This window comes from Pleurodeles waltl, chromosome 6, assembly GCF_031143425.1.
Source record: "Pleurodeles waltl isolate 20211129_DDA chromosome 6, aPleWal1.hap1.20221129, whole genome shotgun sequence".
In the NCBI taxonomy this organism is placed as follows: domain Eukaryota; kingdom Metazoa; phylum Chordata; class Amphibia; order Caudata; family Salamandridae; genus Pleurodeles; species Pleurodeles waltl.
In genome coordinates this window covers 1445938437-1445956843 of record NC_090445.1, presented here as the reverse complement: position 1 = coordinate 1445956843, position 18407 = coordinate 1445938437, and the positions used below count along the sequence as shown (strand labels likewise).

The following is an 18407-nucleotide window of genomic DNA, read 5'->3' as shown; positions in this document are numbered from 1 at the left end:
TCGCACTGCTTGGCACTTCACATCTGTTGCAGTCTGGAAAAGCAAAAACACTGCCTCCTGTTCTCTTGAGCATGCTGCTTCTTTTGTGCAGGGACCCAGGAGGTGTGTACGGAAGTAATGCTCAGTGCCTGTGCCACCCCCCACCACAGAGGACCTCTCAACAGGCCTCCTGGTCTCCCAAGGACAGTTCCAATAAGTTTGGTTTCAACCAACCTCACTTGAAAGGGATAACTCAGAAAATATCCTAAGTTGCATATAAGGATCCACCGGAGTACCACACACAAGGGTGACCCCTTTGCATCTACAGTAGGCGAATAAACTTTTCTTCTAATGGTGGCTTTCCATTTGCCAGCGCATAAGCCTGGGCAAAAACATGAACAAAGCACTTCATGAATGGGTTATTCGGTTAAAGACACTTTGGTCCCCAGTGCATTGATATGCTTTGTTTTACAGAATATGAGTCTTCTACATTGAATTTTAGTTCTCATGGTGACTTTTAATTTATGAGAGAGGTCAAATTAAAACTCTGTTAACCTGTGTACATTTAGACTCATTGACTATGTTTCTTGCATAGTTTGAGTCACGAGTTTTGTTGTACTTCTGTATACACTCATCACTTCTTCTTGATTGCTGCATTGTGTGATCATTCCTTCCTTCTGAACACTCTGTTGTAAATAACTGAATAAATGTTTAGAAAATGTATGGATGTGTATATATCTAACATAGAAGTATTGATCGGAACCTAGGATGTGGCCATTACCTATCTTGGGTGAATCACACATCCATATACTTGACAGATTCTCCGCTCCCCTCCACCCCCTCACTGCGGGAGTTTTCTCCCATGACATGGAGGTATTTTTGCAATTTTCACTGCTTTTTACTGCCAGGCTTTACTTGGTGATGGCAAACCATGAAAACCTGCCATTTGTTCACCCACACAAAATAGAGTGGGAAGACAAATGGAAACACCTCTAATGGCCATTGCTCTGTTGGGCCATCAGAGGTGTATGTCAGCAGTAGAGACGGAGTAGTCTCTGCCAAAGACATACTGAAAGTCCACATGACTTTAAATGAGGTGGGCGTACCATCAGTTTGCGGAGCAGGTACTCGGTCACTGTTGTGATGGAGTAACATCTATGTCAAACTCTAAATGAGGCCCTTTGCCCTCTAGAATCCACAGGAAGAAGGGTGGGCTTAAGATGTCCCTGTCAAGAAAACCAAAACAAAGTCGCAATAAAGGAAGCGGCTTTGTCCACCCCCCATACCTTTGAACCTGTTGGCAACAACACATTGGGGGAAGAATTGAGCCTTAAGTGAACCAGGCCTGCACTTCAGAGGGGCCCCCTGACTCCTGACCTCCTACACCTCAAAGTCTAGGCATCGTTAGAGGACATCATGAATGCTTTGGAAGAATCCTGCAATTCACATTGCTGTCTGACAATCTTTCCCCAACCTCTATCCTATGTACCACTCACACATAGGAGCTCTAGAATGGATTCCTGTCACCACACAGTAAACAGATATGTTCACTTCTCACCATAATGAACGGAAGCAACTTGTGCAGTGCACACACACGCTTTTCATTGAGATTTCCTGCAATCTGCTCAGAGTGCTTAACTATTACTGTCCAGAAGAATTTGGTCTGATATTAAAAGGTGGATACTACTGGCTGCAGCTCATAAACAATTTAAAGAACGCATACAGTATATGAGACTCCTGAGGAAGACTCATCACAATGCAGAGGTCCAAGTACTACAGGTCAGAAAGCAAACAAATGGGAGAATTCATTCATAAGACATATTTATCTAAGAATCCCTGTGCTAGAGAATATTAGTTTTTTTTCTCACCCTGTTGAGTATATAGTGTATCAAGGCTCAGATGATTAACTGTTGTAGTTCATTTGAAATAGTGTAATACAAGGTACAATCTGCCACAGTGCTTGCCACTTGCTTCTGAACAATTGTATAAAATTTACAATTGACTTCGATGCATTTGTTATGATGAAGACCAAACTACTATATCAGATTTGTGAGTAAGTAGTAGTAAATGGCGGTCACCATTCCAGATAAAAATGTAGGGTCGTACCTGTCCATTAATACCAGTAAACATAAACATTGCGATTAGTATTGTTGCAGCATTGTAGATATTGACACTTTTGGCATATTTACCAACTACTAGCAAACTTCGAAAGCACAGGAAAAACAAAGCTTTAGAGTAATTAAATTGTACAAGGGCATTGTGTTATGCAAACCTAATGATAACAATCCTAGAACATGAAATTAATTTTAGGAGCGATTTTAATCAAGGTTTCCTATCACCTCACAGATATAAGCATGATGCATCTGTTGTCATCTCTCTCAGCAGACCCTGCGCCCCATCATTCGAAGCGGCCTCCCAGATGTCTGCCTGCAGTGCCTTTACCTTTTCTTCGCTTTTCCTCTTGACACCGGACAGCAAGGTCAGGCACCTTTGAAAGATGACTTGGACTACACTCAGCAAGAAATGTTCACTCAGGTAAAGAGCTCTAAGTCTCAATGCGAACGCTTCCTCATCTCAGTTACACTTCATATCACGCACTAAGGTAGTACTACACGCTACTCAAGTGACATTCACAACAAACCACACCACAAACATATCACAGGTGACTCAAGATAACACCACTCCCAACTCTTCACACCTTATAACAGATCATTTATCATGCCACATCTGCCACACACACTTATATGCACACACACACACACAGCACTGCATCAGTGTTTCACAATTCAGACCAGGTTGCATCATATGTTTCAATATACAGAACACTAAACTGCATATCACGCTGCACACCTACATTCCATCATTGCACACTCAACTATTTATAACATATACTCTCCTACACACAAGACTTAATTCACATCAGAGAACTTCCACGTGCACGCCAGCGTGCCAGCGCATCAATTCTCCCATTTGCCTGTTGCTACTGTGAAGCAGAGGGCAGAAACGATGGTGGGTGCGACTCTGATTAGAAAACATACATATTTACTAACGTCAGTTGACCTACAGAAGTTCTATGGTGCAGGAACTGAGACAGGAAAGGATATTCTCCCATTTCTCAATGCTTCATAGTCAGGATTCACCAACAGATGTTGTGGGACAATATCCACTTCTTGGGTAGCATAATAGCTGTGTAGCATTTCATTGTATACGTCACAGAGGTGTGTACTTGTCATGGGAAGCTCAACAGGATATAAACCATCCATCAATTCTCTTTACAACAGGTATAAGATATCTTCAAAAAATGCTGAGCCTTCAACAAAGGAAATGTAGTCAAGGGACTATTTAAAGAGAGCAATATCTTCCTAAGAACCCGGGCCATGTGTTTTCCACCACAAATAATACTCTGGTTACACACCGGTAATCTTCATTACTCCAGGTCAAAGTCTTCCCCAATACAGTCCTTACATGTGAGATTCCATCTACTTCTGGCAGACCCTATTCCCTAGCTGACTCAAAATACTTTCCCCAACATGGCCACTGTTACCCATGCGCCACTACAATGGGGAAGCAGGCAATACACACATCCTGTAGTACCAAGCAGAACCACAGAAAAAAACAACCACATATTGTCAATCCCGCCAAAGGGGTAGTAGGGGAGAATCCCAGTACTGTATTGGGGAAGACTTGGCCCTGGAGTAATGAAGATTACTGGTAAGTAACCAGAGCATTACCTCCATGTCCATCTTCTCTGATCCAGGCCTTACATGTGTGAAATACCCAAGCCACATGGATTGATTATATGTACTGAAACAAAACACAGCAGACTGCGAGTGACAGATGCAGAAAGAGTTTAATAAGAAAAAACATAACCAAAGTTATGACGTTACCGCAGATAGTACATGATCTGTAAAAGAAGAAGAAAAACTGTCCCCCAGGTGATCCTGTAATGGGACAGAACAGTATGAGGGCAGGACCACCTGGCAACACAGCAAATGTCTTTCAAGGAAGCACATTTAAAGGATGCCCAAGAGGCAGTGACCCGCCTAGTAGACCTACCCTGCACTTGAGAAGGGACGTCACAGGCAGACAAGTCGCGGGCCCACAATAGCAGACTTAATTTAATGGGAGAGAGTAGCATTAGAAGGACGGGAACCTCTATTTGCCCACCCTAAAAGTAATAAACAGGGAGTCAGATTTATGAAAAGAGGAAGTCCTACGCAAATAAATGGACAATGTCCTGTGAACATCCAGTGAGTGAAAACAACACTCTTCCTCCTCCTCTGATAACAGATCAGGGTAAAACACAGGAGGAATAATATCCTAAGAGCAGTCAAAAGAGGAAGGAGCTTTAGCCAAAAAAGCTGAACTGGGGCGTAACACCACCTTATCAGGAAAAAAGCAAATGAAAGGTGAGACAGACAGCAAAGTACCAATTTCACAAATCCTGCGCTCTGAACAAATAGCCACCAAAAACACAACCTTTTGCGGCCGAAACGTAAGGTCCACAAAATCCAGAGGCTCAAAGTGAGCTCCTGTCAAACTATGAAGGACTAAAGGCAAATCCCAAGGAGGAATCGAGGACCGGATAACTGGACGCTGCAGAAAAAAACTCCATAACAGTCTTGAAACCAAAGGAGCAAGAGTTAACATCTCCTCCCCCGAACTGCCTGAATATCTGCCCACTGAGCCTGAATGGTGGAGACACCCAAACCCATCACAAAGCCATCCCTCAAAAAATCCAATAACCTGACTGGGTTACAACTAAGGGACAACAGCTGTTTGGAGAAAGACCATTTCTCGAAGTTCCTTCAGTGCCTATTGTACGACTGCTTAGTGAAAGTTTTGAATGGAGTCCGCCACGGTTGATGAGCAACCCAGAGCCAGCAAACTCAGCAGTTCAGGAGCCAAACCTCCAGATTCAACCGATGGAGAGACCATAGAGTCGAGGGGAGCAATGGGGATTGGTGAAGGTCCAAGGAGGAGCCACCACCATTTCCCACAACAGGGGAAACCAAGGCCTTCCTGCACAACCAGGCACCACTTAGAGAACCTGGGCACGATTTCCCTGACCTTCTGAAGGAGCCTCAGGATCAACGGGAAAGGAGGGAAACAATACAGAAGACTGGGAGGCCACCGGACTGAGAAGGCATCCGTTGCCCATGCCCCCCTGGTTGGAATCAGAGAGCAAAACTGAGGGAGGAGTGAGTTCTCTTTCATGACAAACAGGTCCAACCATGGAAGGCCGAACCGGCAAGTGATGTCCAGAAAGATCAGGGGAGTGAGAGACCGAGAGATCGAAGATGGGAAGGACCAGCTCAACTGATCAACAAGCCCATTCTCCTTCCCCAGAAGATAGATTGCCCATAAAGAGAAAAGATTGAGCTCTGCCCAAGCACAAATCTCCCTGGCCAATCTGTAAAGGGAGGAAACCATCCCACCATGCCTATTGATATAGGCCTGGACAATCTGGTTGTCTGACTGAACACAAACAGCACACCTCTGTATCAGAGGATGGAACCACAGTAAGGCAGCCCTTACAGCAGACAATTCCTTCTAATTGGAGGAATTGATTGCCTCCAGACTGGACCACCGGCCCTGGGCTTTGAGGTCCCCAAAAACTGCACCCCAATCGTTTTTGCTGGTGTCCAAGGTGATGACAAGCAGAATGGGATGTGCCAACTGGAAGCCTTTCTGCAAGTTCCCCGGAACCAACCAACAGTGCAACTCCACCCCGATCTGAGAAGAAACTGGAACCAATGCCTCGAAGTCGTGGACGATGAGATTCCACAGGTGCAACATATGGTGAACTAAGGGATACAGATGTAAACAGCTCCAATGGACAAGGTCCAGTGTTGAAGCCATTTCTTCTCGACTTCACAACCACAGGCGGGATGACACCTGAGGAAGCTTCAACAGATTTGAAAAATGAGTCACAAACCTGGTGCCCCTGTCTGGTGAAGGAAACACCACCACCCTGTCCATACATAACAGAGCCCCGATGAACTGGAGTGTTTCTACTGGATGCAGTTGGACTTGGCCAGAGAAAATAGAAATCCATGGGTCTTCAGAACGTGACACACTTCCATGACATCGTCTTTGGCCATGGAAAAAGAACAACAACTGATTAGCCAGTCATCTAAATATGGGTATACACAGAAACTAGCAGAATCTAAAATACCCACCAAGGAAGGCAAGAGCTCGGTAAAAGCATCCTGGAGCTGAACGCGACCCAAGCGATTGGACTTAAAATTGGTAATGGTGGTTCCCAATTGTGAAGCGTAGATGCCTTTGGGGCCCGAGGAAGATTGGCACATGAGGGTAGACGTTCATCATATCCAGTGATGCCAGAAATTCCCCCATTCGAGCAAAGGGAACATGCTTTGCAAGGTTGTCATTTTGAACGTCTGGTGCATCAAAAACCTTTTCAAGTCTTTCAAGTCCAGAACCGGACGAAAGTCCCCTGAAGGTTTTTGCACAAGGAACAAAATGGAATAAAAACCCGACCCCAATCTGATTGAAGAACTGGGACTATTGCCTTTTTTAGCAACAACGTCTGTGCACCTTCCAGCAGTGCCTGTCTTTTCAAGGTCTAGGTAACCTTGACAAAATCCTCCAGAACGGCTGTGAGCTCCAAACCATAACCGCCAGATACCACTTGAACTGCTGAAGCATCTGACACAGTGGAAGCCCAAGTCTCTCTGAAATGCCACAGCTGACCTCCCACTGGAACATCTAGATGATAGTCAGGACTTTGGAGGCACGGTACCTGAGGAACCAGCTGCCAAGCGCTAAAGCTGGGATTTGTCAGTGAGGGTCCCCCTGGCCATGACCCCTACCCCAAAAGGGCTGAGTTGTACCCTTAAAGGATGAAAAAGAGAAAGATCTCTTGTTGGCAAACCCTTTACCCCTAGGAAAACATTTCATAGGCGCAATCAATTTCTTGTTCTCTGCAGTCTATTTGACTATATCTTTCAATTACTGCCCAAACAACTTAACCCCATCAAAAAGAAGTTTCAGCAAAACAGCTCTATGAGAAGCACCAGCCCTCCATGTACGCATCCAAAAATGATGGCAGGCCAAAGCAGCCGCTCCTGAGGCAGCTGCTGAGGAACACAAAGAATTAAAAGGAACATCCGATAAGAAAACAAACGTGTTGTTGCATTGAAGCAAGGATGACCGAACAGTCCAACCCTTCAGCCACGTTGTCCGCCAAGGACACAAAATCTTTGAGCAAAGATTGGACTGTGTAAATGGAATATGCGTTTGCCCTCGCTGCAGAATTGGCTACTGCATAAGCCCTCTTGATTGCCCCTCCACTTTTTTATCCACAGCGTCAGGAGGAGAGGCATCCTCAGAAATATTATTGCCCTGGGTGGATAAACCTGCCATAAGGTTATTGACCTTAACCGAGGCAGGAAACACCTCTGAAAACTTGGCAATGGGATACTGCCTGGCCTAAAATCGAGGAAAACAGGACTTATCTATGTCCTTCTATTCATGTTGCAATATCTTCCTAATTGCAGCATGCAAAGGTACAGAGTCATGTTCTGGCTGCAAATACTGTGCCAAAAAGTCATGTTCTTCAGGTGCCACATCCACCCCTGAAGAATCCAAATTAGTGCAAAATGCTGCAGGACCTCAGAAAGCTCAGCTCCTTGTATGAAACACCCTTTTCTGTTTTCCACCTCCAAATCACCAAAGTCCCCCAAAGCCTCAGCTGAATACTGCCTTCAAGGGGTTTTAGGAGCAGGAGAGCCTTCTCAGGCTTGAAAGAGCAGCCTTCACCACCAAAGCAATCATCTCCTACATCGAGGGCTGTGAGGGGGCGTCTCCAGATTGGCCAGGGGCCTCCCCAGGGGCAGAATCTATAATGCACAACAAGACAACACCACTGACACCACTAATGCCGAAATGAAGCCAACCGACTTCCCACTTGTCGGCTGGTTTCTAAGCAACCCAGGTAATGAAAAAAACCTGCAAGCGTTGCTGGGTCATGCACAGCAAAAATGGCCAGGCCTGCCCCCTAACAGGAACCAGAGGAGCTTGGCGCCAAGTGTAATGCGGGCTAGAAATGCAGCCAAACTCGGTGCTCTGTGCCAAAACAAACATAAAGTGAGCTTATGAATACAAACCACACTTCCCGACTGCCAACGCAAGACCAGGAGCACGCTGAAACCCAGAAAAAGGAGGACACTAAAGCAGTACCTACTCCCCCAAAAAGCAATAATGCAGAAGATCGAACAGACCCCTCTTATCTGAGTCAGCCAGTGAATCTGTCTGTAGAAAAAAATGACAGGATGTGTGGATTGCATACTTTCCCTTTGTAGTAATGCCTGTATTGGGGGAAGTATTTTGAGTCGGCTAGGGAATAGGGTCTGCCAGAAGGAGATTCTAAAATGTAAGGACTGGATCGGTGGAAGATGGACATGTAGGTAATGATGCACCAATCACAGGAGGATACGATTGCTCACCTTGTGACGTGCAATTTAAGAGAAAAGACAATCTACGTTTAACTTTCAGTAGAAGCACAAACCACACAATACTGATTTGAAGGAAGTTCGCAACACTCTGGACCAGGGATCCCATTCCTCCCGGCTTGCGACCACTGACCCTGAGCCCCTTTTCAAAGAATAACATGCTTCTCTGCACAGCATGCCTTTTAAGTGCTTCATAATAAGACATTGATCAAGTGGAAGCTCCAGGGCAGATTGTGTAGGACTATTCAAAGAAAGCAGCATGTTATGAAGGACTAACCGTATCATTCACTTATGGTCCACCAGGTTGAAGGCACCTAGGAAGATCCAATGGCTCTCCTTGAAAGGTACTATCCTTTAAGGAACAGCAGCCTCTAAGCCCAATAAATTAATAATTTGTCTATGAAAAAACTCTGGATGCACTGATACAAAAGCAATTTTCTGGTCTTTGGCTGTCATTTTGTGCCATACCAGTCGTTGTTAGCAGTTCATTCCTGGGCTCTTGCATGACATCAAGGATGGCGGGCTCAGTTTGAGGCAGAATTTCTAGGAAATTAAAAAAGACAGACTCTCAACATTATAGTATAATGGGAAGGGCGGGCTAAACTGTCGAATGGCGAAGGTTGTCATTCGATCCTCCATTCGAACTTTGACACACAGTTCACAGCAGCCGCTAATTTCACTGAGCTGTTATGAAAGGCGTAACCCGTGTCATACATTTAGATGCACTTCTTTACAGTGCGCTCTTATCTTTTAAATACTAACTGCTTTATTGCTTGGAGGGAAACATTGCATTTTGGGGAAAATGAATGCCAACGTCGAGTGGCATTGCCGGGGAGAGTGATCCTTTGAGGTGGTTGTGTCTGGGGCTAACCTTGGCACATCTTGGTAGACCCTTTCACTTCTGGCAATGGCATTCATACCACATTCAGTTGAGAGTCGAATGGGGTGTTGCACACTCATGCTTTCCTGAGCCACATTAACAAAATAAATGTTTAGGTAGAATGTAGTTTTGGATCTTATTTGCACAACACTCCACCTTTTTGTCCTAACTTTAGCCAAAACCATCCGTTCTGATTAAAAGTGTGCCGTCATCTAAAAGGCCTGAAATAGTTAACCAAAAACATGATGTTACACCTCAAAAAGGGAGAAAAATAATTTTAATGTGTGGAAAAGCCACAGGGATGCAGAATAAACGAGATGGAGATTATCTATACGATTTTAAATATCCCAGTGAAAGATAACTGGCGAGAGAGATAAGACCCATGGCCACTGGAAGTGAAAGAACTTGGAGGCAACATAAAAAGTTCCACCCTAGGATACCATGTAACAAGCAGACTTGATAGGCCTTGGCATAACTAACCAAAACTGCCCCAGGATTTGGCCTCCCAAGAGATACCTACGGTTGCAAGGAGGGGTGAGATGAAAAACCAATAGCCCTGGCTTGCAGCATTAAATATACACAGTAGATCTAATCTTTTTACAGGAGAACAGCAGCAGAGAACAAGCATTGGACCTGAATGGTTACCAATACTTGATAATGCAAACCGCAAATAAGCAGACCAGAGGTCCCTAGACTACCAGACCACTAACAGAACTACAAAAAACATGGAAATTGAAAATATCTCCACTAGCTCCAACATGCAAAAAAAAACGGCATTTTGCAATAATATGTAATAAGGATATTTAACAATTTCTATTAACATATTAAGGAGAAAGGTCTCAACGCTTTTGCAGAATACTGAGAATCTCGTTCAAAGTTAGAGGTCAAGATCCTTCCATTGACCAGCTGCTATGGCAGACAACTTAAATCACAAAATGGGCTCTTGTTTGCCGACAATCATGATTACATTGAAGCCTGGAGGCTACTGTGACCCCTAGAAATACCGCATATTTTTAGAGGAATGATGGGCTCCTTCATTTTTTTTCGAATTAACTTGGTAAAAATGAGCTTTTACAATATAGTCCATGTCAACATTTTGCAATGGAAGTGCAGTCTTAATGACAGACTGTGGTTTTTGTACCCTGAAATGTGGTAATTGCTTGTGAATGGGAGAATTTAAATTCAGCCTGAAAGCAATTTTAGCCCTGAATTGTTGAGGATAACCACCAAAAAGAAGGGGTATCATAGAAAAGATAAGTAGAAGTTAAGAATCATAAAAAAATCATAGAGGTCAATAACGAAAACCTGGAAGAATGGTGTTATAGTTAGGAGATTTCAGAAAAGCTACTTCTAATACTCGAGGTAAAAAGTGATGTGGCTTTCTGGTACACTCAGTGAAAGAAATTGTCCATCTGTGTTTAAAGACCTAGCTTAAGCATTCAGTTTATCGACTTCAATAACAAAGGTGCAAAAGCAAGCTAATTGGGGAAACATTAGAAATGGACAACAATTGAAAAATAACAAAGTCACATTGTGTAATGTTCGGAACATGGAAAGATGCTTAACATTTTTTAAGAGAGGGAAAGTGTTGAGAACTAAAGTAAATGAGAAATAAATTAGAGACAAATACTGCTGAAAGGAGAAAACAAAAAACAATCCATTCTTTGTTTGTGGACCCCATATCTGGAACCTCAACCCTTCTGACATCAGAATAGCAAGAACTGTGCCTCAATTCATAAAGAAACTGAAAAGTGACCTCTAAAGGAACACTACCGCAGGCCGAATTCCTTCCACTAGTTCTTCCGTCTTACTATGACCCCTCTTCCTATGTATCCCCCATAGCTTTCTATTACTAGCCGGCTCTGTTCATGCTTCAGAAATACTAAGATGTATGTACAGACCTACATACAAGTAGAATGGAGGCCCTATAGAAAGAGAATGGGAAGAGTTTAAAAATGTAGCCAAATCAAAAAAAGCTAAGCGCATTTTGGATTAGAAACAGCTCATTAATATAGACTGGGATGTTCCCCCAAGAAATGTCGCTTCCCTACTTTGAGTAGTTTTGCAGGACCTGTTAAAGAAATCAGAACTATTTATTCAAATGGGCTTACCAACAGATCAAGACAGCTAGCATAAACAAATTCTAAAATTAGTCACCCTGAATCAGGTTGTAGCAGTCACAGGGGTCCAGAAATATTAGAAATCTCCTGCGGTAAATAAATCCCCAAATTGATTGTCCAATCAGTTCACGGATAATTGGTAGCCATTCCTACGGACATTCTCCCATTACTTCATAACAATACATAGTTCCCCGAATACAGAAGGGCCTAATTGTTCCACTTTAAATAATGGATCTACAGATTTTCATGAAAATCAGCCCCAGTTATGTGCAAGAGGAGTAAGTGCTGGCCATTTATGATGAAGGTATTCAGTAATGTCAGTTGATAAATGGCCAGGCATTTGTAAGGATAGTACCCAATTCTTATTAAAAAATACCTAATCTTATGTAGACTCCAATTATTGGGCTACCCGTAGTTTGAGTAATTTTCCATACTCTTACACTGACCGAGTAGCTTTCCCTTTTCCGAGCGTTAGTCCGAGCCGAAATGTCTGGCTACAGTGGAAATTCCTGAAGAAAACAAATTTATTATTGTGAACACAAATTAAAAAATTGGATCTTTGGGTGAAAAATGTAGCAAAAGTCCTGATTTTCAGATACTCTCTTGGATAGAACATGTAAAATATGTAGTTTGAGGACTGGGCATGCTACACCAAAAACAAATTATATCTGCATACCCACAGATTTTATACTAAACCACATCATTGGGAATATGCAAGAAAAATTAGAGCTTTTCTATACCATTCTTGGACTACCATTCAGTTTTAAATCATACATTAGTTCACATTTCTATATAGACACCGTCTTGCACACTGAGGTTTATTTTGGGTGCTCAAAAAACCTTGAAGACTAGGCCTCTAAATCCTCAAATTCCTTTCAAATATATGTTGGACAAAGTATAAGAAAAAATAGCAACAATTATAGTTCACCCCTTTCGTGGAGTGATGCCAGATCTGTTACGCTTTAGTAATTTCACTGTTATCATTTTAATGCCGCTAATGTAAGGTGGGGGCTTAATTCACTGAAAAACAATCCGAATAGTCTAGAAGTTTATTGATTTCATTCTGTTTGCAGCTTTGAATAAACTCTGTGTATGCTTTGCCAGAGTCAAACAAATGCTGGCTGAAACAATTGATCTGGAACAGTGGAAAATTATTTATTCCTTCATAATAAACGTTTTTAAAAAATCCTTGTGAAATACTTCGTTCATGTTTTCATGTAGCATCCCATCCTCCACACATGAGTTTGGAGGAGGAGTTATCTGTCACAAACTGACAGATATCCCCCTCTGCCTTATTACAAGTGCCTTCATATCCTATTACACGTGTAATAAGGCAGGTGGTATAATCATCAGATATGTGATGGAGTACCTCTTTGCCAAACTCTAATTCAGGCGCTTTGTCTTTTTTACCTAAAGGTCCAGAGAAAAAGTGGCCAATGACCATTTTACAACCCAACGATCATCTAGGACTAAGACTATAACTCATTCTGGTCCTTGGCTGGCCAAAAGCCAACTCCAAAGAGGTCACCTAAGTGCAGTCTTTTAACAAAATCTCTTATTGACCTATTTTAAACTGGATCCGTGGTTTAAGTGACACTTGAAACTAAGCCAGAAATGTGATTGTTCTTTGGAGTAGATAGATTGTTTCTTCAATAATTCAATGAGCTCTGTATGTTTAAGATCCACGTAGCAGGTTCTTTTTACATGGAATGGTTCATGACTGGGAGAAGCACAGAACCCAGATGAAATCGCCCTGCTAAATGATGAAGTATTCTTGAGTGACCAATGTCAAAGGATGATGGAGATTTTCTGCTGATGATTAGATACCATCCAACACTGAACCACACACAGGGGCATAACACAGGACCCTGCAGCGAAGGGTGGCCGCCAGTCCTTCAAGGGCCCCTTATCCCTTCAAGGTACCTGGATTCCCACCACAGCCAATGAATATCTCTGAGATACGAGAGAATCAGGTGCCCTTCTTCAGAATTCTGTAGGCGGGCCCTCATCATTTTACGTTACGCCACTGACCACACACTAGAATAATTTATGCCACCACAGCTAAGCCTGTACATCATGGCATCATACACCAGTACACTCTGTGCCACTTTATTCAACAGAGTGCAGTACTACATCATGCAAATCATGTAACTCGCCCCTGTGATGTTTCTTGCATTGTGTTATACAAGACAACCAACCTGCCTACTCAACCACACACCAAAGCGCAATGCACCATGTTGAAATATTCAGTTGTGCACTTCATTGCAAACTTCTGTGTTGTTCTTTGCCATATCATGCATACACAATGTGCAAAGAAGGCTTTCAGAAAAGACAAGAAGCTGAAACAGACAAACACAAGCAGAGGGACTCCGACATTGTTCTGATGAGTACAACACACACAGAAAACAAAGACAGAGACTCACAGACATACTTTGATTTTCCTTCTTTAAGTTTTTACTACTTTCACTCTTTCTGGATTGATCTATTCCCTCCATCTTCTCCCTTTACTATCTTTTTCTTGACAAACACACATTGTCGTTTTCTCCACAATAAGCCTGTATTGTCTCTCACATTAACTCCTTCACTCAGTGTTTCTCCCTCCAGTTAACTACCACCAGCTCACCGAGGGCCTGATAGAGATCTCTTTGGATTCCCATTTTCTCAGGTAATGCTGAATGTTTGCAGCCAGACTGAGGGGGCAGAGGAACTCTTGAAGACCTCAGAACTGCAGTCGCTGATTGTTGCAACTATCTCCTTATGGGAGCGGAGCTGCATCGGGTGGCGTTTAGCCACGGTTCGCGTGCTACGTGCAGTGTCCAAAGCCCAGACCTCCAGCACCATACATTACCTGCATGGTAAGCCTTAGACCTTCTCTCTTGATCCAGAGTCGGCTGTTTTTGGATATTTCTTAGATGTAACCTATTTGCTTTCAATTTCTATTATCCCTTGTTTCTTTGGTTTGTAAGCAACCCACGACAGACTCCATCCTGGTATACTCGAGTATATTCATGATTGAAGGATTTGCTCTTGGTACCTGAACTTTTGTTTTATTTTATTGTCAAAGCCTTCTATGGCCCCGGGGTCACAGTGGTACTCAGTTTAATATGGAGAGAATGAGAATGGCAGACGTTTCATGAGGTTAACCATTCCAATCTTTCTGGCAAGATGGCTTACTGAAATAAGGCTCTGCAGAGATCAGACCATCACAAGTTGGGATCCCATAATATGAGATTCCACTTCGGTCCTTCCAGGTTCAGTCGATTGAGGACCAATACAGTGAGTTATAGTAACACTCGTATGTACAGTGCTTAGAAACAGACATTTGATATGAAGCACCAAAAGAAAAGCAAGATATTTGTATTTTAATCAGAAACTTAGTCACCAGGCATTTGACTGAAATCTTATACATTAATTTCAAAAAGGAAATTTTCAGAGATCCGTAAGCCCAAGATGGGACTGACAAATAAGGTCAATCAGGCAGTGCCCCATGGCTGGTCTGACAGAGCAGTCTGTGGGCCGGTTTGTAGAAGTTTGTGGGCCTGGTTTATAGCCAGGTTGGTGGGATTTACTGTTGATTTCCCTGAAATTACCCCAAACACTGCCTGCAGCAAGCTCACATCCATGCAATCTTCTATAGTTTGCACAGCACTTACTGAGAATGTTTTTACAAGATCAAAACTGGCCTGATTTGCAAACGTGGGCCACATTTTAGCTGTATGATTCCCTAGTGTGGGACACTTTTATTTTGGTGCCCGGGCCTATTTTGTGCCCAAGTCTGACCCTGCCCAGGCATTTAATAAACATTAAGAAAGCACATTCTGAAGTTATAAAGATTGTATGACCAATGTGTATCCTGCCTACACCTGAATGATTTTTAGAAACTGAATTTGAAATAGGTTCTAGAGAATGGTGATTGGTTCAGCTCATAATGGGCATGTAAAATGATCAGGAAAAACTAACAAGGTAAAGCCAGAAGTATTACAAAGGGATGAGAACCGTGTGCATCAGGAAATAACGTGTTATATACATTTCTCTTTGCTACCCATTTTTCCTCCTTAAATGCTATATACAGCACGTCCTGCTGTAACCTATGTAAGCTGTTGCAATACTAGTCATTTTAACTACCTTCAGAGGATGAAGGGCTGAGTCCGCTGTACACCGTTTCAATCCTGTAACATGCATGACAGTATTGGAATGTTAACAGCTCTATGGAAGATAATGGAGCACCAGTGGGCTAAAAGCATTCGGATTGGCTCCCTGCTGTCAACTTTTCAATGCTCTTAACTACAGCATCTGACTCTCCTCCTCCCCTTTCCATCTAGGATATTTGGATTTCAGAAGGGAAAGAGAGAGGTATAGGCTGTGGAGGGGGAAAGGTGAAGCCCCAGCATTATCGCAGCAGTGGAAGGTAGGAGGGATTCTCCTCAGTTCCTCTGTTTAACTTGGCTCTGCCAAATGAAGAAAAGAAGTTTGGCAGAGCTGACTTCAGATGTAGCATAATGCAAAATGATGGATCCTCCTTGCAGAATGTGATGAAGGGACCGTGAGTCTCCCATATCTTACAGATATTCTTTGGCCTAGAGCTGAATGTGAGTCCCCAGAAGGGTTGAGGGCACCCTTAAGGGTTTTCCTCCACACTGCAGGTCCTTACAATATGCCCATGGACTTCAGCTTCCTTTCACAGTTCATGCTGTCCATGTTTGACAGTTACTGCCGTGGCAATGCCCCAGACAACTATCTTAGGCAGTTAGGTGCAAAGCAGATAAGGAAGCGGCTTGATGCTGCAAGGGGACCCACGGAAGGCAGATGTACAAAGGGACTTGGGATCATATATACTAGTAGACTGCAGGGCACAGTTTCAGAAATGGAGAACTCAGATAGCCATGTGTGCCAAAAAGCTTCAGGTACTTGTTACTTTAAAGCAGGCAGCAGTATGCCCTGATGAGATTGCAAGTGAGGCCAGTGCGAGTCGGTCATATGTTCAAGTGTTTGTCTTTTCTCAGAGTCTGTTATTGGGATATTGCCTTAGGATGTTCGAGTAGCATGCAATGTTATGTATTCAATTTAGTATGGTGCTGGGATCTGTGTTCCCTAAAAGCAAAGACGTGTAGTTTGTAATTTCAGGAAAGGCACGCACATGCATTCTGAGGCAAGTTAAGGGTCTTTCATCTTATATTTGACAACTGGATTCCTGGTTTGGAGCTGTTAAATTTGAAGAGCCTCAGGCAGAACGTTTTCCTGGGTTTAGTATTCAACGTGTTTACAGTTTATGGGGCAGTACTGATTTAGAATTTATGTCAGCTGGAAGAAAATTATAGAGGAGGTGCTGACAGCTAATAATCTGGAAGAGAGGCTAGAGGGAGGTATGAAAGAAAAAAAGGGGGAACTGAGAAAATCCTTCAGACTTTCAGCATGTGATCTGTTGGGAATCAGCTGGTAAGAGCCCAGCTGTGATTTCTTGTGAAGAGTTGGATTGCAATTTCTTCACATCTTGGTATTGAGTTCTGCACTATAATCATAAAGCATGTAATGTACAGTGTTCCCCTAAACATCGTTTGTTTCTTCTTCTGACACATTATTATTGTTCTGTGGTTTCAATGAATCTATTCAAATGCCTAATTTGATAAACTAGTTGATAATTATTAAGGAATGTACAACCAAATGGTCATTGCTGGTTGCTAATATGCCCATGAGTGTGCAAATGAGGAGAAGGATTAAATGCAGGTAAGCCATGGATGGTTAATAACATTTACCATTCTAACTCCAGTCCCATTAAAGAAAATTGGGAAACTGTCTATCATACAGTGGGACCTGAGTGGGTGTGAAAAGATATACTTTACTGTTTCCATTCCTATTAACATTGGATAAAGTGTATACTTTGGAATGGGGGCAAAATTAATATCCCAACTCTGAACCTAAATGTGTTTCAGAGATTTAATCAAATTTGGGATTCGGATATACTAATCTTCCATACAAAAGGCCACGTTTTGATAAAATAATTACAAAACCCAAAATACAAAGCCCCCAATCTTTACGAGCAATATAACCGATAAACCATATAAATATATAATTTTTAAATTGAACCCTCAAATTCAAAAACAATATAACCAACTTAGGTTTAAAGTCTCCAAAATAAATTATTAAAGTTGTCCTAACATTAAAACAGTATCCATCCAGACTCCAGATAAACCCATAACAATTTAAAATACTTGAATTTAAACATTTATAAATGTACCACATAATTAAATGAAATACATATTAACCCAAAATATTGCACATTCAAAAATAGGTCACAACCAGGAAAAAAAATAACATTACCTAATCATAAAAAATGATACTTACCTTGAATATTATGTTCCACAATATTATTGCAATCATACTATTTCACCTATACTTGTGTGATACAACTATATTTAGGACTCAGTTGTAAGGTACTGGGAAAGCCATTTCACATTTGAATTATAGTATTAATAATATTATTCATTCTATATTTGCATTCACATATCTGTATTAAAATGCAGCTATTGTAATTGAAACAACAATTTTATGATGTGTTTTAATGTGTTTTCTGGCTTAGGCAAAACTAGGCCTCAGCTCAATTTCTTTTAAAAGGGCTGTACAAAGTATTGGTTGGTACAATTGGTAAGTTTATTTTTATATATCAGGACGATACAGATCTCCTCTCTTCTTTCACCGGCTTCCTCCAACCGTCTCCCATAACCTACGCACCATCCCCGCATTCTGGTGAGTCTCGTGCCCATGGTATGGCAGTAAGCACGAGACTCGACAGACGATCACAAGACATAAGGCAATACCCAACAGGCTGCTGCATCATGATGTTCATTATGTGTTTATATTTTTTTCTTGACATCACATGCAGCAGGATGTGCACTGTTTATTTTGTATGACATACTGTTGTTGAAGAACTCACTGGAGGAAGCCTTTTGCTAC

General features: G+C 42.3%; 1 protein-coding gene across 2 annotated transcripts in view; it reads left to right on the top strand.

The window, feature by feature from the left end:
• The window catches only part of WDFY4 (WDFY family member 4), a 778336-nt gene that overhangs the window by 136884 nt on the left and 623045 nt on the right, over window positions 1–18407 (top strand). The window contains exons 6-7 of one of the 2 annotated variants that reach the window (XM_069240880.1): window positions 2365–2514; window positions 14122–14311. In XM_069240880.1, the coding sequence (XP_069096981.1) occupies window positions 2365–2514; window positions 14122–14311 (340 nt within the window). Of the gene's footprint in view, window positions 1–2361; window positions 2515–14121; window positions 14312–18407 lie in introns of both variants that reach the window. The other variant, XM_069240879.1, reaches the window with a different exon arrangement.